Below are 20,134 nucleotides of genomic sequence, written 5' to 3' on the forward strand. Positions count from 1 at the left end.
GGTCGAGATATTGGCGTTTCACGGTCGATTAATCGACTCGCCGGCTTCGGAGTTATCCGGAGCAACGGCCGACACTTCCGTGGTGTCTGGTGGAGACGACGCAATTTTCCCCACCTAACGGTCGTTCTTGCCACCGACCCCCGGCCCACAACAATATATACCAACAAACGTAATTCCAATTTGTTACTTCCTTTCACTAATGCATTGTCAATGGGGATTGAGTTTGGTGCTGTGCTGAAATTTGTAATCTTGTGTTTTAACAGGCTCAGTTTGACAAGCTGCTCGCTGAATCTGGAGAAAAGTTGGTGGTTTTCAAGTTTACTGCAAAGTGGTGTGGCCCATGCAAGATGATTCAACCCTTTTTTGAGGTAAAAAGAAAATCAGTTTTTGTTTTCCAAGTTCTGCTGTTGTGGTAGTTTCTGACAACGAATGTCAGCTGAACTAGTAAGGTGGTGGAAATGGATACAGGTGTTGCACATTAAAGACTTTCCACACTCGTCTTTATCATTAAATATACTGATCTTTTTCAGGACTTGTTTTAAATAATAACAAATGGTAAAATATTTCGATGTCGCCTTGGATGTGCATGATGGTGGGAAAAAAAAACTGCTTTGAAAAATTACAACCGGATTTTTTTTGGCAAGTTGTAAGGTGATGACACTTCATAATTGTCTTGATGCCAATCTTGTGAGTCTGTCGCATTCTTTATTCAATAGTTGGCACCTTTCCATTCACTTTTAGTTCATCTGTAATTGTATGACACTGAACTTCTGGATTTTACTCTGAAGCAAAAAATTGTCAGATTAATAAAATGTCAAATAATTCTACAAAGCCTGCAACAAGTCTGTGTCCACTCTGGAGAGCCAGAAATCAATGTCTGGCGAACCTCATGCCTAAACTGTCAAACCTGTCTTTTTTTCCCCTCAGAGACCTGTTGGTGCCTTGTGAAGTCTCCCTCGTGTATGCCCCCCCCCCCGCTTTAAATAGCAACTCTGATGAATGTGCTTGTGAGAGCCAAATGATTCAATTGTTTGCTTCCAAATTTTGCATAAACAACTTGTCCCTCCCTGTACCTACACTACCCTATCATACGCCACTTCAAGACAATCCTTCTCCCCTGAGGTGTTTAAGTTCATGGAAACCTTCGACTTTGATTCTGCAGCATGCCTACAGCATCAGTGCCCATCCTCTGTTCCTCCGATAATTTGCTCTGTCACCTTCCATGTATTTGGAAGTCTGTCAACATCACTGCAATACACAACACATGGTGGAAAAAAAACAAAACCCCCCCCCCCCCCAAAACATTCTCATAACTGCAGACCTCTTAACTCCCTTCCAATCAGCAAGATCTTGGAATCCCTCATTGCCAAACCATTATATTAGTTCAGATTCAGACACGTTTACCCCACCCTGCACTTGCTGCTTCTCTTCCAACAATAAATGGATGCCCTCGATCTCGGATTTTAAATCAGGACCATCATTCTAGACAAACCTTGAACATTCGTCTGGCACCCTATCTTGCTCTCCAACCTCTCCACTTATGGCATCCAAATCTACCTCCTCCCATTGCTTATGACTTGATGAAATGCTCCTCTCCCCTTTTGGGCTGGGGGCTGCTTCCTCCCACCATCCTCAGATTTACACCATTGAAACCAAGGCTTTCAAAATCATCGGTATCTCCCATCATGAAGCTGAGTCTCTGAGCTGATCACATCCACAATGCAGACAGATCAGTGGTTTGTCTGACACCACCTCAGTTTTGGACTTGCAACCTTTGCCCTTTCCATGCTCTTCCCAACCCCCCCCCCTCATCTCCCCAGGTTTGTTGAGAGTGCACCCAGTCTGTGTGTAACCCACTTCTGATGAAACTGAAAATCCAGGTGTTCATCACCATCTTGCATCATTTCTCATCCACAACCATTATTTTGTTTTTGCTTCTGCCTCCATTAACAGTGCCCAAGCCCATCTCTTTGTGGGTTTTCAGTTTTTATTCTCATTTGTGCGATTCAGAGTTTGTGGCTCTATCCATCTCATTCACCCCCTATGTCTTTCCCTTGCTCATTCTTCCCCACAGCTCGGAGCCCTCCAAGTCTCCCTCAATTTTGTCCCTTGCTGTTGGTATGCTTCCCTGTCCCCTCTTCCTGGTTTTATTTTTATTTTTTGTTCAATTATATCTTGGTCTATTCTGTGTTCTTCCTTTTTCATGAGATTCTACTCTATAGGAAAAAAAACCCCAAAACCTTAGTCAGCTTGCAAGGGTTTCATCCACAGCTCGATGGAGTACTGCTGTTCCCTTTGGGCTCGTGCTCCCTGCCTCACAAGTTGTACTTTTTCATGCTGGCCCGAAAATCGATTACATCCGCTGCAATCAGGCGGTCTCTCTGGACCTCTTTGTCTCATGCAGACAAGTTGATGCCTCTGTCTTCCAATTTCTTTATCCCTTTCTTCCCTGCAAGGCTTCACAATAGCTGTTCACCATGACCACAGGTCAACCCTTCCCCCTGCCCTGCCCCATCCTCCCTGCCCCCCCCAATCTTCTGATGCATTCTCGTGACTTTTTTATTTCATTTTTCCTCCCGTCATTAAACGTTCAAGCTTCCTTCCTTTCCAGGTTTTCTCCACTCTTCCTCACCTTTTTCCCCCCATTTGTTTCATCCCCTTTTTCCTTTATTCCTCTTGCTATGTTTGAGGTTGTGTCCAGATTGTTACCTTTGCCACCAAAGGTGAAGGAGGTGATGTTTTCACCCCTTTGTTTGTTTGTTTTGTGTGCAGGATATCTCAAAAACTTGTGGACAGATCCGGATGAACTTTTGTGGACATGTTGGGTGTGTGACACGAATGAACTATTTAGATTTTGGTAAAGATCCGAATCTCGAGCTGAATCTGATCATTTAAGTGATTCTTCACCATTGAGAGATCGGGCCAAAAAACGATTTATAGCACGATGTCTCAAAAAGTTGTGGACAGATCTGTATGAAACTTGGACAGGTTGGGTGTGTGACAAGGACGAATTTACTTAATTTTGGTGAAGATCTGAATATGAGAATTATTTGATTTTTAAAATGATTCTTCACCTTTGAGAGATGGGGCCAACAACAATATAATACTGTATGGCATGATAATTCAAAAATGTATTGGGGCCAATTTATTTATTTATTTTTGTGGATCAGGCATTATGTGGTGGAGGTATGTGCTTCACTGAATTCCCTTCTGGTTGACCCCATGTTCCCTCCCCTTGATCTCATTCTTCTTCATGCACATTCTTCCATAATTCCCTCTGTGTCCCTGTCCTTGCTGTTGTTTCCCCCACCCCCCCTTTTCATTGTGTTTTGTCCCCCCACCACCTCTCATTCCTCTCCATGTCCCTATTTGTCCAAGTCTCTCTCCTAATTTGTCCTTCAACCTTACTGTTGGTGTTTCATGCGTTGATGCAACAAGTGTGCATGCAAGTTTACAACTAGAACGGGCACTCATAGAGCGCATACCTTCGCCACAGCCACTAGTTTGAACATGGCATGATAGTGAAATGAGGAACTAAAATTCCACTAAATCTGCTCGGGAATTTCGCAAATTTAAAGTCCATGATCCGGATTTTGTGAAAGGATTTTGTTATTAGAACTATTACAATTATGATAATTTTAGGTGATTCGTTGTCCCGAGTGCTGAACTCTGTTGCATGTAGGGTCGGATTCGGTCGAATGTCACTGACCACGCAGACACGACCTGGATCAAGTAGATCATGTTTTCAAATCCGAGCAAGGACAAAAACGTAATTTTAATTGGCGTCTAATTAAACAAGAAAGTAAAACTCCTTTTACTAAACCATGAGCGAAGCTATGTGCATATCAAACTATACCAAGTCTCCTTAATGAAAATTTGTTGTATTTTACTTAGTAACTAAGTTTGGTAGGGCCCTTATGACCCTTGTTGCATCAACAGACACACAGTTTAGAGACAGACAGAGATATATTCTAGTTTTTACCTTTGTATTAAGTTGTCCACAACGCATCTCAATACAAATATGCATTTCGTGACCCCCATGACCTTTGACCCACAACCGCTACCTAGGGTGACAATACTACTATACCTTGTCATTTCAGAAGATGGGGAATTGAACACTGAACAATTTGGAGTTAATTTGATGTAAATCGGAAACATATTAACCGTTTTCATTATGAAAAAAACGATGTTGACCTTTTTGTGACCTTGACCTTTGATCCGATCGCTCCCAAAATTTAATGGATTTGTCTTTTCATGATGCCAAACAAATCCAAAACAATTAAAGCCTCTCTGCGTTTTGTTTTTTTGCGTTAAGTTGTCCACAACGCTTTCCGATATAAATGTGAATTTGTGTGACCCCCTTGACCTTTGACCCCCAACCGCTGCCTTGGGTGACAAAAGTACTATACCATGTGTCATATTAGAGGATGGGGAATTTAATTTTGAACATTTTGGAGTTAATATGCTGTAAATCAAAACAAAATTGACAATTTAATCGCGAAAAAACGATTTTGACCTTTTTGTGACCTTGACCTTAACCTTTGATCCGATCGCTCCCAAAATCTAATCGATTTGTCCTCTCGTGATGCCAAACACATCCACAAAATTTCATGACAATCTGCGAAGTGGTTTTTGTGTAATGTTGTCCACAACGCTTCCCAATCAAAAACTCCATTTTGGTGACCCCCTTGACCTTTGACTTCCACAGACTAACTAGGGTTGCAAACACTATACCATACGCTGTATCAGTGGATCGGGATTTGAATACTGAACATTTTGGACTTAATTTGATGTAAATCGGAACAAAATTGACACTTTAATCGCAAAAAAACCGATTTTGACCTTTTTGTGACCTTGACCTTTGATCCGATCACTGCCAAAATCTAATCGATTTGTCCTCTCATGATGTCAAACAAGTGCACAAAATTTCATGACAATCTGCTAAGTGGTTTTTGCGTAATGTTTTCCACGACGCTGCCCAATGAAAAATGCTTTGTGGTGACCCCCTTGACCTTTGACCCCCAACCGCTACCTAGGGTAATTACGCCACACTTTCATGTGGCATAGCCTAGAATGTAGAATTGAGTAATGAACATTTTGGTGTTGGTTTTATCTCGTTCGGATAAATATTGACCGCGTTATGACGAAAAAACGATTCTGACCTTTTCGTGACCGTGACCTTGACCTTTAAACCGATTGCTCCCAAAAGCTTCGCCTGGCGTCCTTGAGTAACTGCACATCATCTCTGAAAATTTCATGCAAATCGGTCCAGCAGTTTTTGCGCAATGTTGTCCTCACACATATTTACCAATAAATAAATACACAGGGGTCAATACAATACCTTCATCAAACGAAGTTTGCGAAGGTAATGAGAGGGGGGGGGAGAAAAATCCCTCTCCTCTCCTCTCCTCTCCTCTCCTCTCCTCTCCTCTCCTCTCCTCTCCTCTCCTCTCCTCTCCTCTCCTCTCCTCTCCTCTCCTCTCCTCTCCTCTCCTCTCCTCTCCTCTCCTCTCCTCTCCTCTCCTCTCCTCTCCTCTCCTCTCCTCTCCTCTCCTCTCCTCTCCTCTCCTCTCCTCTCCTCTCCTCTCCTCTCCTCTCCTCTCCTCTCCCCCCTCCCCTCTCTCCTCTCCTCTCCTCGCCCCCCTCCCCTCTCCTCTCCTCTCCTCGCCCCCCTCCCCTCTCCTCTCCTCTCCTCGCCCCCCTCCCCTCTCCTCTCCTCGCCCCCCTCCCCTCTCTTCTTCGATAATTTTTTTTTGAACTCTGCATACACGTGTGTACACACAGGCAGTGAATGAAAATTGATGAATTTCTGTTGGAATCGACTTTCATTCCAAAAAAACTCCCCACAACTCACTCCCGACTTCATTATTTATTTTGGCCACATAACCTGAATTTTTTTTTTTTTTTTTTTTTTTTTTTTGCCTTGCATGGCATAAATTAGGAGTGACAGATAAATTTTGCCAGTGTAAAAAAGACCAATGTGTAACAGAGGATTATATAATACCCTTCATGTTTTTGGGCATGTCTGGCCAATCATGTAAAATAGGAGAAGGATTGTAAATGCAGCAAAATGATCAACATTTGTACCTCCACTCCTCTCTCCCAACGTGTGATCAATGATCCTCCTCAGAAAACCGAACATTCTTTGCTCAATCAATGTCCAACCGGCATGTGGGCTGAGTTCATACTTGCATTGATTTAACAAATAAAACAGATGTGATACATGAACACACTGGCATGACATTGTACACTGCAACACCAAAGGTAACCGGAACTTTTCTATGCTTTGTTTATATACTCGGTTGAAGAACATTCACAAATGCCCCTTTCTTTAGAAACTACTTGTTTGGAATTTCTCGATGAGTCCACATTCAGATTCCAAGTTAAACTGTTGGTGAAAGTGAGACGGTTCACTCTCTCGAAGTTGCCCCTATATTTCCCAAAACTGTATAATTATATAAATCCATTAATTTTTACCATTCCTTTTTTCTGTGTTTTTTTTCTTCTAGGAATTGGCTTCAGAGCACCGGGATGTCATCTTCTGTATCGTCGACGTGGATGACTGTTCGGTAAATTGTGGGAGGGGTGTGGTTTAGAGAGTGGGTTTTTCCTTTATTTTCACTTGACAAACACAAAGGTGAAGGGGAAATGTCTTTCCAATCTTGCTTTGCAAGTTTTAAAAAAGGTTTTGATGCAAGGTCAAGGTTCATGGAGGAGCTAAACAAAAGAGTAACAGGCTAATGGGTCGATTGAAATGGGTGGACAAAAATAGAAAGCAAATTTCTGAGAGTTGAGATGGGTTTGGAAGGGTGAAAATGGAATGGTGTCAGCAATGGGAGAAGAGATTTGGAGTGGGTAGAGAACCATTGTTGCTTTGTTTATTAATTTGAAATGTTTGATGTTTGGAAAAATCGGTCATTGTGTTGCTGCTGGAAGTCCTGGTGAGGTGTAAGCAGCCCTGATTAGGTATGTATGTTCTGTTCCAGCTTGAAAAAGGTTGAGAAATTAAAATTTAAATGTAAAACAATTTTTTCTGTTTTATCTGGTGGTTTGTCATGCACATTTTGACATGGTTTATGGCATATGGCATTCAATTAGTTGGTATCGGGTTACTATTTAAATTGGCATTTAATCTTTCTTTAAAATAATTGGGAGAATGTTTTTGCTTCCGCTGACAGTCGCAGGTGGCATGATGTTTTCAGGTTGTCTGTCCGTATGCACGTCCATCCATGCTAATTTTCTGTTTTCTCTGCAACTGCTTATCCGATTGACACAATTTTCACTGTCGATGCGACTACTCTTGTCGAATGTTTTAATGATAATTATGACATCATAGGGCACGTGGTGTGGCAGCCATGTTGGAAAAAAGGAAAAACTTTGGACCTCTGTATCTGAAACCGCTTCATGGAAAAAAAAATTGAAACTTGGCACATGTCAAGTTCGCCACATGGGACTTGGGAAAGAAGGGTGTTTTTTATTTTTGGTTTGTTTGTTTTTAATGTCATCGGTGGCTTGGTTATGCCTTCATAATTGCATACGTCAGACGCTTTTTCTGATCAATATGAATATTTGAGAGTCATCTGGGGCTAAATTGTGGGGAGAAAAAAATGACGACGACGTCATTGGTCACGTGGTTCGGCAGCCATATTTTTTTAACATAAAACCTTCAAAAAACGGCCGAACAGATCGAGGCGAAACTTTACTGGTTTGATCGCCTATTCATGGGGAACAAAAGCTTCTCCACCTATGATGTCATAGGTCACATGGTTTGGCAGCCATGTTGTTTTGAAAAGTTTCTTCTCCAGAATGGCTTGTCGGATCCGGGGAAACTTCACCCACATGTTCCCCCAAGCCTTGGGGATACCATGGTGTTCACAAATTATGAATAGGTCACATGGTTTTGCAGCCGTCTTGGATTGCACAAAAGAAATTAAAAATCGTCTCTTGAAACGTCATAATTATGATCTATTCGTCAATGAGGTTTACGTTTTAAATTTCAACCTCATCAGACATGGTCTGGCAGCCAGAATTATTTAATATTTTGAATCTGGGTTCATCTATCTATAATTCCAGCAGTGTGTGTGTGTGTGTGTGTGTGTGTGTGTGTGTGTGTGTGTGTGTGTGTGTGTGTGTGTGTGTGTGTGTGTGTGTGTGTGTGACCGCTGTTTATCGACAACCACTGGTCCGATCTAATTGAAACTTGCCAGGAATATTGCTGGGGACCTGCGGATGTGCCTTTTCAAGGTTTGATATTAATCGGACAAGTGCTTCCCAAGTTATGGCCATTTATTTACCAAACCAATGGGAAGACACGTTGTTGCGTGGGCGTGGCCGATGGGGAAGGGAAGCACAGCCGCGTTCCCCATTACGGGTTACAACGTACGGGCTTCCGGAGAGTAATGACTTCGTGTATTCTAATAATTTCTCGATTTTCTATGCGCATTTATAGATAAACACAATGGCCCAAGTTATGATCGTTTTCACATTAGACTGTGTATAAATTTCGGGAACATCAGAGTGCTGGTATGCTCCGAACCAGGAAGTAAATTTTTTTTCTCTCTCTTCTCTTCTCTTTTTGTTTTTCCTTGCCACGACATTGCGAAAAGGTAAAATACGTTGGCGCTAATTGAATAATTGGGTATTAAAAAATAAATTGCGAATAATCGTAACTGCGAATAATATCGAACTTCCGGGTCACGCACGTACGGGCACGTGAGAGGAAGAAACGGACTGTGTGGTTTATTTATTTATTTATTTATTTTTTTTTTTTTTTACGGGCACGTACTAGTTGATTTAAATCAAACTTGGTACAAGTATATATAATGATGTAATAATGTGTGCGGTGGCATATCTGGTGACGTGACGTCGAAGAGTGTCCGAGTTATTTTACAATTGCAACTCACAAGAAGTTGTGTGGAACTAAAACTATGTATCGTTCAATACTTCAAACAGAAAGATTCCATTGTGCAGCCAGAAACCATTTTTAATATGGCGTTGTTGTGTGTTGTGTCTAAATTAAAACCACCTGCTCAGGGAAGTGACAGTTTTTTGGAAATTTGAACTGCTCCTGTTCTCAGCTTAAGGCTGGGATTTCTAATTTTGAGTTGGTGTGACTGCCCAAACATTACTCATTCCTATGAACTGCAAACCACGACCACGATCCTGTTTGTTATAAATGTCCATGTGGGGGTGGGGGGGGGGGCTGGGGGAGGGGAAGGGTGGCGTATGTTGAGAGGTGTTCGCCGCTTTGTTTCTTTCTTGTTCTCATTGCCTCAAGCTTGCAGAATTTACTGTATTTTACAGTGTTTACACCGTGGCCGTGTATTAACCACACACGTTTTTCACCCTCAAAATAAATGAATATATTGATCAATTATTTTCTGATTGAGATCGAAATACGTTTGTACATTAACTTTGGATGGAACGAAGTGATGGAGGTATCAACATGCTAACTCCCATGTCCACTTAATTTCGTCTCAGTCTTGTTTTCATTTTCAAGAAGTTGAAGAGGATAACAAAGTTTTTATTTTTTCTTTGTTATAAGGTCGTCTCGTTAGAGATGACCGAATAAAACCAGTCTCGATGTCCGTACGTCCCCATTTTTTTCTTCCGATTTTCTTGATATTTGGTATGTGGGTAGATGTCGATGAGGGATGCACGACGGTATGACCTTTGACCCAATTGAAGGTCAAGGTCACTCCAAAGTTGCGACATCGTCCATTTTCAAAATCTATCTCCTCCGCCGTTTATGATCCGATCTTCGAAATTCCTTCGGATTCTGATAACATGGAACAATATCTAAATTTGGTCAGGCCGGTTTTTTGAAATTCGTCCTGGTTATCGAGTCACATGTCTTCAAAGTTGGAAAAATCGTCGATGTGATACGGTCAAAAAAAATTTCGCCCGATCTTGATGAAACTTGGTATGGAGGTAGGGGTCGATGAATGATGCACGACAGTATGACTTTGGACCTGATTGAAGGTCAATGTCAAGATCACCGATGCTGTAAACTTGTGAAATCATCCATTGTCAAAATATCATCCGCCATTTATGACTCAGAAATGCGGTTTGATTTCTGAGGTCCGATTTCTATCCTTTTGAAGACACATTGATCATAAATTTTCAAAATCTATCTCTGGAAAACTCAGAAATGTAGTTTGATTTCTGAGGCTTTCTATCCTTTTTACTCCCGGGCCTTCGTCTGTACTTTGAACCAAAAGACAAGACGACATTGAAGCCATTCTAAGCCGATCAGACATCCACATCTACAGAGTTTCAGAGATGACCATCACTCCCAACCGGGGGTAATTTAAAAAAATATATAATACAGGATTTTTTTTTTTTTTGTTTCTAGAAAAAGGAAGAAAAGTTATTCATACAGTATCATACATATTTCTTATGCATTTGTGGCCTTGAAAAGGGCCATTTGGGTTTGATGAAACTTTTCAGCTAAACACGAGGAAATCCTCATCAATGCTTTTCTCATGGAAGACGGCACATAACTCCTTGCTCAAATCGGGGTAGTCCCCGATTGATCGGTAGATCGGGGTAGATCAAGTCCCTGTCACTGTCACCATCATTTGCAGCTTCTTCCTCCCAAATGATGTCATCCTCTGTGCCATCTATGTTGTTCAGATGCAGAATTCCAGAAATGCTTGATGTCTGACTATCTCCTCCCACACCTTGACGATCCAGAAGGTCGACCTTTCTCATCCTCCTGCTCTTGGTGTACGTCTTCTCCCCAATCATTATCCAGTCAGACCAGCAGCAACGTAGCCCGTCTGTGAATATTTTGTTGATGGACACATTGAGCGGCTGCAGGAGCGATGTCATCCCACCTGGGATGTGACGTGATCAGTGTTGGTGTTCATTTGGAATGTAATTGGAATCCAGCATTGAGAGTTTTTAAGACCGATTTCTTTTTTTTTATTTTTAATTTGTTTGTTTTTTCTATACCCACGTATGAACAGCAAACCCAACGTTTACCTTTTTTGCCGATAGTGTAGCTTATACATCGGAAAATATGGTAAGTTATTTACCACTGTTTGTGCATTTTCAATTTATCTACTTCTGGTTAATTCTTCCAAAAATGTTTCTGGATTTGGTGGAACACTTGCTGAACATTTCTTGACATTTGTTACAGGTATCTGGAATTTCCTGACTGCTAAATATCATTCAAAATGTAAAGACCAAAGAAGAAAACAGCATTGGTACAGATGCAGATTAATGGAATAACTTTGAAATTTGACTCTGGAATTAACGAAATAAAGAACTCGAATATTTATTTTTATTTTTGGCAGAGGAATGCAAACGTTTTGTTGAGAACACGATGTAACTTCTGCACTAATAGTATTACAACATGATTGCTTCTGGGGACAACTTGCCATGATATGTATTTAAGCAAAGGGGATTTTGCAGTACTCTTTTGATTGTCATCAATTATTGTTTTCGTTTTTATTCTTTGTAGGATATATGTGAAATTTCGTCCTTGCCAACGTTCATGTTCTTCAAGAATCGGAATGAGGTAAGACCTTTTTGAGCCTCTCTTGATACCTTGCAATTTGATTTGTGTTGTTGGTTATTGATATTAAATAATTATGTATATATATATATATATATATATATATATATATATATATATATATATATATATATATATATATAGTGTTCTAGAACAGCACAATGCTCGATTGTTTTAAACTTGCAAACACTCTATTACTATCACATGTATGAGGAATTCAAAAAAGTTCAAAAAACGGATTGTCAAATGAAAGGCCCTTTTTTTAAATTTTTTGAACATTTGTATTTTTCCCAAAATAGCATAACTGACCAACTGGAATGAAATTACCTTTATACAGCTTGTACTCATTTCATATTATGCATACTGCAACATGCATTTGCCTGACTTGTTCTTGCTACACTTACATTGATGTTTGAGGTTGTTTAGCAGAAGGGATTAAAATAAACCATTTGCCAATGGATAGAGTTACCTTTAAATAAAAACATAAAGGATCAGGATGCAACAGAACAAAAGGGACAGCAAATGGAGAGGGTGAGGGATGCCGACAACAGTGCCGAGGGCCAAATAATTTATGGGGGGGGGGGGGCAGGAGAGGATACAGGGAATGGATAAGATGGATACAGATATTCTCAATAAAAAATTGGAAATTTTTGGATGTCGTAGTTGTTGTCGTCTTAGTCGGAAGAGGAGGAGGAGGAGGAGAGGAAAGATCATCGTTTTGGATGGTTATCTGAGATTGTGGGGAACCGCTGTCTTGCCGACCTGGAGGGAAGAATGAATTTGAAGAGATTGTGGGGGGCGGGGGGGGTGGAAGCGAGACTAAATACCTGTCAAAACCTCCATGGGAGTGCCTTCTGCAGGGCAACTCAACGGATTACGGGATTGGGGTAAAGCCTCCGGGACTCCCACTCTTTGATAGGAGGAAAACCATGGGATAACCTTCCCGGGTCAGATTGCGGTTGTATGTGTTTGGGTGTTGCTGAGGTGTCATCCACCAGACTGCGGTCTTCTTGGGTTAACCTGAGGCGGTCCATTCGGATAGGTGCCTGGAATGTCCTATCCCCAAGGGAGGATGGTCACCTGTCTGTCATCTGAACTCAAGCGTTTGAACATCGGTATTACAGCACTCTCTCAGGTTCGAAGACCGGATAGTAGTGAGATCATGGCAGGCGGTTACACCTACGATTTGTCTGGTTGCTTTGATGGTTACCATGCCCAAGGAGTTGCTGTTGCTGTGTCCAATATGCTGATTCCAATGATGATTAACGTAACATCGGTCAACGAGTGTATTATGAGACTAAGGATTCATCACTCCTTGGGTGTTGTTTCCCTGGTCTCTTTGTATGCTCCGACTGAGGCGAGTGATCACGCAGTGAAGGACGCATTTGATGCCCCGCTCGATTCCGATGCCCCGCTGAGCTGTTCAGGGAGTTGAGGCGTAAAACTCGACGTGTGCTGAGGGTGGACAAGAAGGCCTGTGTGCGAGGAATCTGTGAGGGGGTAGAGCATCACCTGTGGTCAAGTGATTCTCGTCCTGCTTACAGAGGCATTTGCGCATTGTGTTCCTCCAAGTGCATCCCTCAGTGTACTGCAGATAGAGCAGAGGGTGGTGGACTCTTGACAGAGGAGTCCGAAGTGAAGGCCTTCTGGACCAGTTACTTTGAGCGGCTGTACCAGGCTGATCCACCAGCTGTTGAGATTGATGTCAGGGGTGTGACTATCCTGATTGCTGACCCTCCAATCAACTGTGATCCACGTTCACTTATGGAAACACAGGTTGCGGTGAACCGGTTGAAATGCGTAAATCTCATGGGATCTGTGGCATCCATGCTGAACTTCTCAAGGCTGTTGGAAATGCTGTACTCATGTCATTGCATGCAGTTCTGTGCTCTGCCTGGAACACAGGCAACCCAACTGACTGGAAGAGGGGCCATGTTTTCCCTCTCTGTAAAGGGAGGGGTGATCGCGAGGACTGCAACAACTACTGAGGGTGACGCTGCTCTCAGTGCCGGGCAAGATTTTTGCTCAGATAATTCTTCATCGGGTTAGCCACGACCTCTTGGGTGTCTAGCTTGACTGATCAAGCAGTTGAACGATATCCTTGCTCTTTGGGTCCTCACCAAACGCAGATCAGAGTTTCGGCAGGGGCTGCTTGCAGCCCATCTTGATCTCTGCAAAGCATTTGATTCAGTGAATCGGGATGCCCTCTGGAGGATTCGTGGGGTGCCACCAAAACTGATCAATTTGATGTCTGAACTACATTCTGGTACTGAGAGTGCTGTGAGATCTCCCACTTATTTCCAGTTGTTATTGCAGTTTGTCAGGGATGTGTACTGGCCCCCACACTTTTTAGCACTTGTCGGGACTCGAATATGGGGAGGATGTCAGAGAGATCATGCTGCGGTGTGTTGTTTGGGAATGTCAATATCTCTGACATTGATTTCACAGATGATGCAGTCATCTTTGCAGAGACTCTAGATATCCTTTTGGGGGCCCTCGAGGTGCTGAATGAGGAGTCTGAACTGCTGGGATTATGGGGTTCCTGGGTCAAAACTAAGATCCAGGCTTTCAATGACATCTTGGATGCTGCTACCTTGTCTGTACCTGTTTGTGGTGAGGATGTTGAGGTCATGGAGAGGTTCACTTTCCTTGCTGGTGATATTCATGTCTGCTGGCTTTGAGCCAGAGGTCAATCGACATCTGGGTCGGTCCTGGGTCGTCATGGATTCACTATCATTGGATGTGTCGCTTTCGGTACCCATGCAGGAGGACGAAAACCCGAGTCTTTGGTGCTTCCAGTCTTGCTCTGGGGATATGAGACTTGAACTCTGACCAGGGATCTGTGATGTAGACTTGATTTCTTTGGGACCAGGTCTTCGGAGAATCCTTGGCAATCGCTGGTCAGACTGTGTCCAACGAGCAGTTGCAGAGAGACTCAAATGAGATTTGTTTACTGCATAGTCCATGAGCATCAGCATCACCTGCAGCTATATGGGCAGGTGGCTTGTTTTCCTGACGGTGACCCTGCTTACCAGGTTCTCTCAGCGACGGAACCTCGTGAGTGGAGAAGGCCAATGGGCCAACCATGTGCCTTGTGGTTGCAGCAGTTTGATCAGCATCTCGAAGAGATTGGGATGGGCATCTGAAAAGTGAGGTCTGCCTGGGGGATAGCCAGATGGAGGCCCCTAGAGTACTGGCAGAAAGTGGACACAGCAACGCGCTGCACTGGCGCGTGGTCACATACCTGACCTGACTTGTGGAGGAAGGTCTTGGAGGTGGATAAGTTCAGGTGTGCCAAGGAAGGAGGATGCCCAGTCGCAGCAAGCTTTGGAGGCCAAATTTGAAATGTGGTTTACTCAGAAATGATCATTGCTGAGAATGACATCCAATAATTTGGGGAACTGAACTTATTTAAGGGTATTGCTGAAGTATTTGGAAGGGATTGTCAAATGTTCCTTTTGGAAAGAGAGTTTTCAGGATTGAAAGATGTATTCCAAGTGTTGGACCAGCTTGTGATTTTTATCAAGGTTTGAAAAGAGGATGCTGCCTGCTTCCTGAAAGATGAGGGATATAATTGTTCAGGGTCGTGTCTTCAGCAAATATGTTGATTTTCCAGAGATCTTGTATGAAGATTAGGAATAGGATGGTGCCAAGATCACTGTCTTGGGACACTCCAGCCTTGACACGAGGGAGACATGAAAGGATTCTTTTGAGAGCCATATGTTGGCTATGAGAATAGAGGTCAGAATGGCAAGAGTGAAGTTTGCATTGTATGCAAGAGGGAGAATTTGAAGAGCAAGGTGGGATGCCAGACTGTGGAGAAAGGCTGCCTTGATCTCATGTCTAACATTGAGGACCTTCATTTATTGTTGGGAGTAGAAGCAGCTTGTCCAAGGAAGAGTGAGCTGGTCTGAATCCAAATTGATGATCTGAGGTTAGGTTGTTTGAAAAAAGGAAGGATTATTTTCAACTGCGATTTATTCCATTACCTTGCTGATGATTGGAAGTAAGTTAAACTAATCTGATAGGTCTGTGGTTGATGAGGGATCTCGGTTTTGTTCCTCTTTTTTTCATTTAATTTAATGTGATGTTGGCTGATTCACAAGTAGATGGAACATTACCTTGGGCAAAATGATAGTTGCAAGGGCAGAGAAAGGAAGTGCAAGAGTGGCAGAAGTTTTAGAGGACAAATGAGCTGACGCCATTCAGTCGAGTTGTAGAATCAGATTTAAGGGTTGCCAGAACCTGCTCCACCACTTTGGGTGTAAAATACAGAATCCAGGAGCAGTTGGGTGTGGCTGCGTTTGGTGAGTACAGAGTGTGAGGGGTTGGAGATGCAAGATTTGGAACCAAACACAAATGAGGCATTCAGCCTTCTCTCGTGACAATGGTCGGCTGTGGTGCCATTACAGGTGAGGGAAGGGATGGAGGGGGTGCATACTCCAGATTAAAGTTACTAGCACGTTTTGGAGGAGGGGGGAGACTATTTTTAAAGTTCAGTCCTGAGGTTGGACAGGTGTTGTTTTCTGGTGCTCCTGAGAGTGGACACACACCTGTTGCAGGTATTCCACACACCTTTGTGGAATGATTTGTTTGTCTTACAGGAAGAGAAGGCAAGTTGTTTTAAGCCTCACCACAGGATTCTGTATACCATGGGAATAACTGAAGGCCAGATGGGATGAAGGGAGAGTGAGTTTCTGTGGAAGAAGTCCCAGGCTGAGTTTATATCAGAGGTGGTAGATACACAGTGCCCTCTTTAAGTATTGGAACAGTGAAGTCCAATTTGTTATGATTGCTATATCCTCGAGAAATTTGGATTTGAGATCAAAAGATGAATATGAGGCAAGAGTATCGAAGGTCAGCTTTTATTTATTGGTGTTTCTATGCATATGTTTTAACATTTTAGAAAAATTGCACTTTCTTTGTTTAGTATCCCCATTTTAGGGAAGCCGAAGTATTGGAACAAATGACCGACTGGTATTACTTGTTCCTCAGGTGTTTTTTGTTGCATTGATTGTTCACACGTAAAAGACCTGTGGATGTCTAGTCTTGGTTTTAGCATTTACTTTTGCCTTTGGAGTCAGTCGGCATCAACCAACATGAAGGCCAGAGAATTGTTTATGAAAGAAAAACGAGCAAGTTGGAAGCTGAAAGACTAGAATAATGTCATGAGAACCATAAAACAAAAATTGGGCAAAGCAAATACAACAATTTAGAATATCTTGAAAAAGAAAGAAACCATTTTGTACTTTGCAATATACAATGGCCAAGGAAAACAACTGCAGATGGTGGCTGAAAAATCATTAGAGCTGTGAAGAAAACCCTAAAACAACTGTCAGTGACGTCGCCAACAACCTCCAGAATTTGTTGATGAAAGTATCACAATCTATCATTCACAGAAGACTTTGACAGCAGAATGACAAAGGCTACACCACAAGATGCAAACTTTTCATCAGCACCAGAAATAGAAAGGCCAGATTGTTCTTGGCCAAGAAGTTGAGAGGTGAGCTAGTAGAGTTCTGGAACAAAGTTTCATGGACAGATGAGTACAAGATAAACCTTTACCAAAGTGTGGAGAAAGGAAGGAAATGCATCTGATCCAAAGTGTACTGCCTCATCTGTGAAGCATGGTGGAGGTAGTACCATGGCTTCAGCTTGCAACGGCTGCCTCTGGAACTGATTAGCTCATCTTTATTGGCCCCCGTTTGAATTTGTCTGAAACGGAGGCTTATGGATTTGGTCTCAATTTTCATGTGCGTGTCCACAACCATATCTCGGAGATGTATGGACCAATTTTATTCTTACTTAGCACAGACAACACATGATTGTGCACATTTGCACATAATTTTGTTTCGTGATGTGATCAAAGATGGCCCACTGGCAGCCATTTTAGTTTTTGAAAAATAAAAAAACCCAGTATCAAACACATCCTCAACCATTTCTTGGACATGCATTTACCGATGTTGATCAAACGAGGCAAACAGATACAGAATGATGGCTTACATATGCGCTGCATTTTATTTTGAGATCGGATCCAAGATGGCTGACTGGCGGCAGTTTTGTTACTTAAATATGTCCCCAACCATTTCTCACACATTCATCGTCCAATTTTATTCAAACTTGGCAAAAATGCAGTAAACGAGAAGGGCACTCAGTATAGCGCATAGTTACGCCATGTAATACCTGATCAACGAGAACATATCTGGCCAAATAAATTTTTGAAATATCATAATATACAGTACTATTAGTGCGGCAACTTGTACAAATGTACAAAAAAAAATGCCTCCAAACTCATTGGTTGGTGCTTCACCATGCAGCAAGACAATGACCAAAACACACTGCCGATGTAACCAAGGAGTTCATTAGGTGGGGGAAAAAAAGTGGAAGGTTTTAGACTGACCAAGTCGACCTGATTTAATCCAATGGAGCATGCATTTCACTTGCTGAAGAGGAAACTAAAGTTAGAAACCCCCCCAAAACAAACAAATGAAAATGGCTGCAGTGAAGGTGAAGCATCTCAAAGGAAGATGCCAAGAGTTTGCTGATGCTAATGGGTCACATGCTCAACGCAGTTATTGCAGGCAAGGGATATGCACGATTTTACTTCAAGTTGATCTGTTCCAATACTTATGCTTCCCTAAAATGGGGGGGACTCAACATAAAAAGTCATGATGTCATAATACCTCTGTATACAATCAAAATGTCATGATGTCATAAAAAGTCATAATACCAAATTTGACTTCACTGTTCCAATACTTATGGAGGGAACTGTGGGAGAACAGTCCTGAAGTGCAATGGCTGCTTGCAGTCCCAGAGTGAGCTGCCATACTGGTGGTGAGGCTTTTCTCTGAGAATGGCTTGGAAAGAGGGAAGTTATCTTCACACATGTACATCAGATGAAGTAATTTGAGCAGAGGCAGAGCAGGAGACATTGGTGGGGAAGTTGGTCATTGCCAAGTCCAGAAGGGAGGATTTGCCATTGAAAAATCCATGTGGGAAAGTTCACAAATCGAGTCAGTCCCATGGCGTCGCAAAAGTCCTTTGCTGAAGTGCCATGGCTGGTGAGAAGTACCCACACTCAACCAACTGGCATCCATCCATCCATTGGGACCATACTCGATGCAGAGCGTTGGTGCTGCTTATGCGGTCTCCTTGGCTATTGGGCACAATCCTGGACAGGTCGCCACTCTGACACAGAGCCAACTGGGATAATGGCAATTGAACTCTACAATGAGCTCCATCATTCGGAAATGGAGGGAATGTAGGACTACCCAGACTTCATGGTAGAGTTTCTGCTCTGACTTGCACTGTCTGCTGTGGGAGCTTGTATAGAGAGGTGTGTTTCTTTCTAGATTGGATCCAGTCGATTGAATTGGCCACAGGTGGACTCCAATCAAGTTGTCAACATCTCAAGGATGATCAAAGGAAATTGGATGCACCTGAGCTCATTTTGGAGTGTCATAGCAAAGGGGTTGAACACTTATTGATGCAAAACATTTCAGATTTTCATTTTTAATTTATTTGTAAAAAATTCAAAATAAAAAAAATTCCACTTTGGCATGATGGGGTACTTTGTGTGGATCAGTGACGTTTATTATTATTATTTTATTTTTTCAAGAAATTTGATCAACTTTAAATTCAGAAGTGGAAAAATGGTCTTTATTTCTTGGATTATTGTCTTGCATTCCAAGAACCCTTCGATTGTCCCCTCAGTACCGAGGTTAAGGTGAATGTTAAAGAAAGCATCTTGTAAAACTCGTGTAATAGAAATGCTTGTTCATGGAATTCAAATTCATTCCAGCATTTGTTTTTCTTCCTTTGTGACATGAAAACTCGAATTGTAAAACATTTCTAAAATTCGCCCCAAAGGTGGATCGATTTTTTGGTGCAAGCAAGCAGAAGTTGAAGGAACATGTTGAACGTCTGAAGTGACCAATGGATCTGCTGCTTCTGAACATCTGTCTTCATGCTTCCCCATTATGGAATCTGGAAATTGAAGCTGTTTGCCAAAATTTATTTGCTCTGCTGGTAATGGTTTCTCATTTACCTTGAGGATTTGGTGAAATTTTCTCTGCTGGTAATGGTTTCTCATTTACCTTGAGAATTTGGTGAAATTTTCTCTGCTGGTAATGGTTTCTCATTTACCTTGAGAATTTGGTGAAATTTTCTCTGCTGGTAATGGTTTCTCATTTACCTTGAGAATTTGGTGAAATTTGCTCTGCTGGTAATGGTTTCTCATTTGCATTGAGAATTTGGTGAAATTTAATGCATTGGAATAAAATTCGCATTTCCTGCTTCCCTGCGTTTGCTCTTTGCATGGCTGGTCGTGTGTTGATGATTATTATAATTCCTTAATCCGTTGAAAGAATTTTGTTTTTTGAATACAACAGTGGTCTTTTAGACACCTCTGTATACAATCAAAATGTCCCCAAATAGGGGTGGGGAGGACCATACATAGAGCATCGCTTGAGGGTAAATAAAGGAGAGTTAACACACCATGTTGGCAGGGTACCTCGTATACTCTCTTCCTGACATTTTATTGGGATGGCAGACAGTCGGGAGAACATAAACATTGTTGGTTAAAAATTTACTTTCATGGGTACCTTGAATCAA

At 42.1% G+C, this 20,134-nt stretch overlaps 1 protein-coding gene across 1 annotated transcript in view; it reads left to right on the top strand.

Annotated features, from left to right (window-relative positions):
- LOC147031524 (thioredoxin-like) overlaps positions 1 to 19,817 on the top strand; it is a 27,608-nt gene extending 7,791 nt beyond the window's left edge. The window contains exons 2-5 of the mRNA XM_085864484.1: positions 264 to 368; positions 6,510 to 6,569; positions 11,468 to 11,524; positions 19,391 to 19,817. Coding sequence (XP_085720610.1) covers positions 264 to 368; positions 6,510 to 6,569; positions 11,468 to 11,524; positions 19,391 to 19,453 — 285 coding nt within the window. The 3' untranslated portion in view covers positions 19,454 to 19,817. The remainder of the gene's footprint in view (positions 1 to 263; positions 369 to 6,509; positions 6,570 to 11,467; positions 11,525 to 19,390) is intronic.
- The last annotated feature ends 317 nt before the right edge of the window (positions 19,818 to 20,134 follow it).

Source organism: Eptatretus burgeri, chromosome 2 (assembly GCF_056783735.1).
Source record: "Eptatretus burgeri isolate ZD-2024b chromosome 2, Ebu_testis_v1, whole genome shotgun sequence".
Taxonomy (NCBI): domain Eukaryota; kingdom Metazoa; phylum Chordata; class Myxini; order Myxiniformes; family Myxinidae; genus Eptatretus; species Eptatretus burgeri.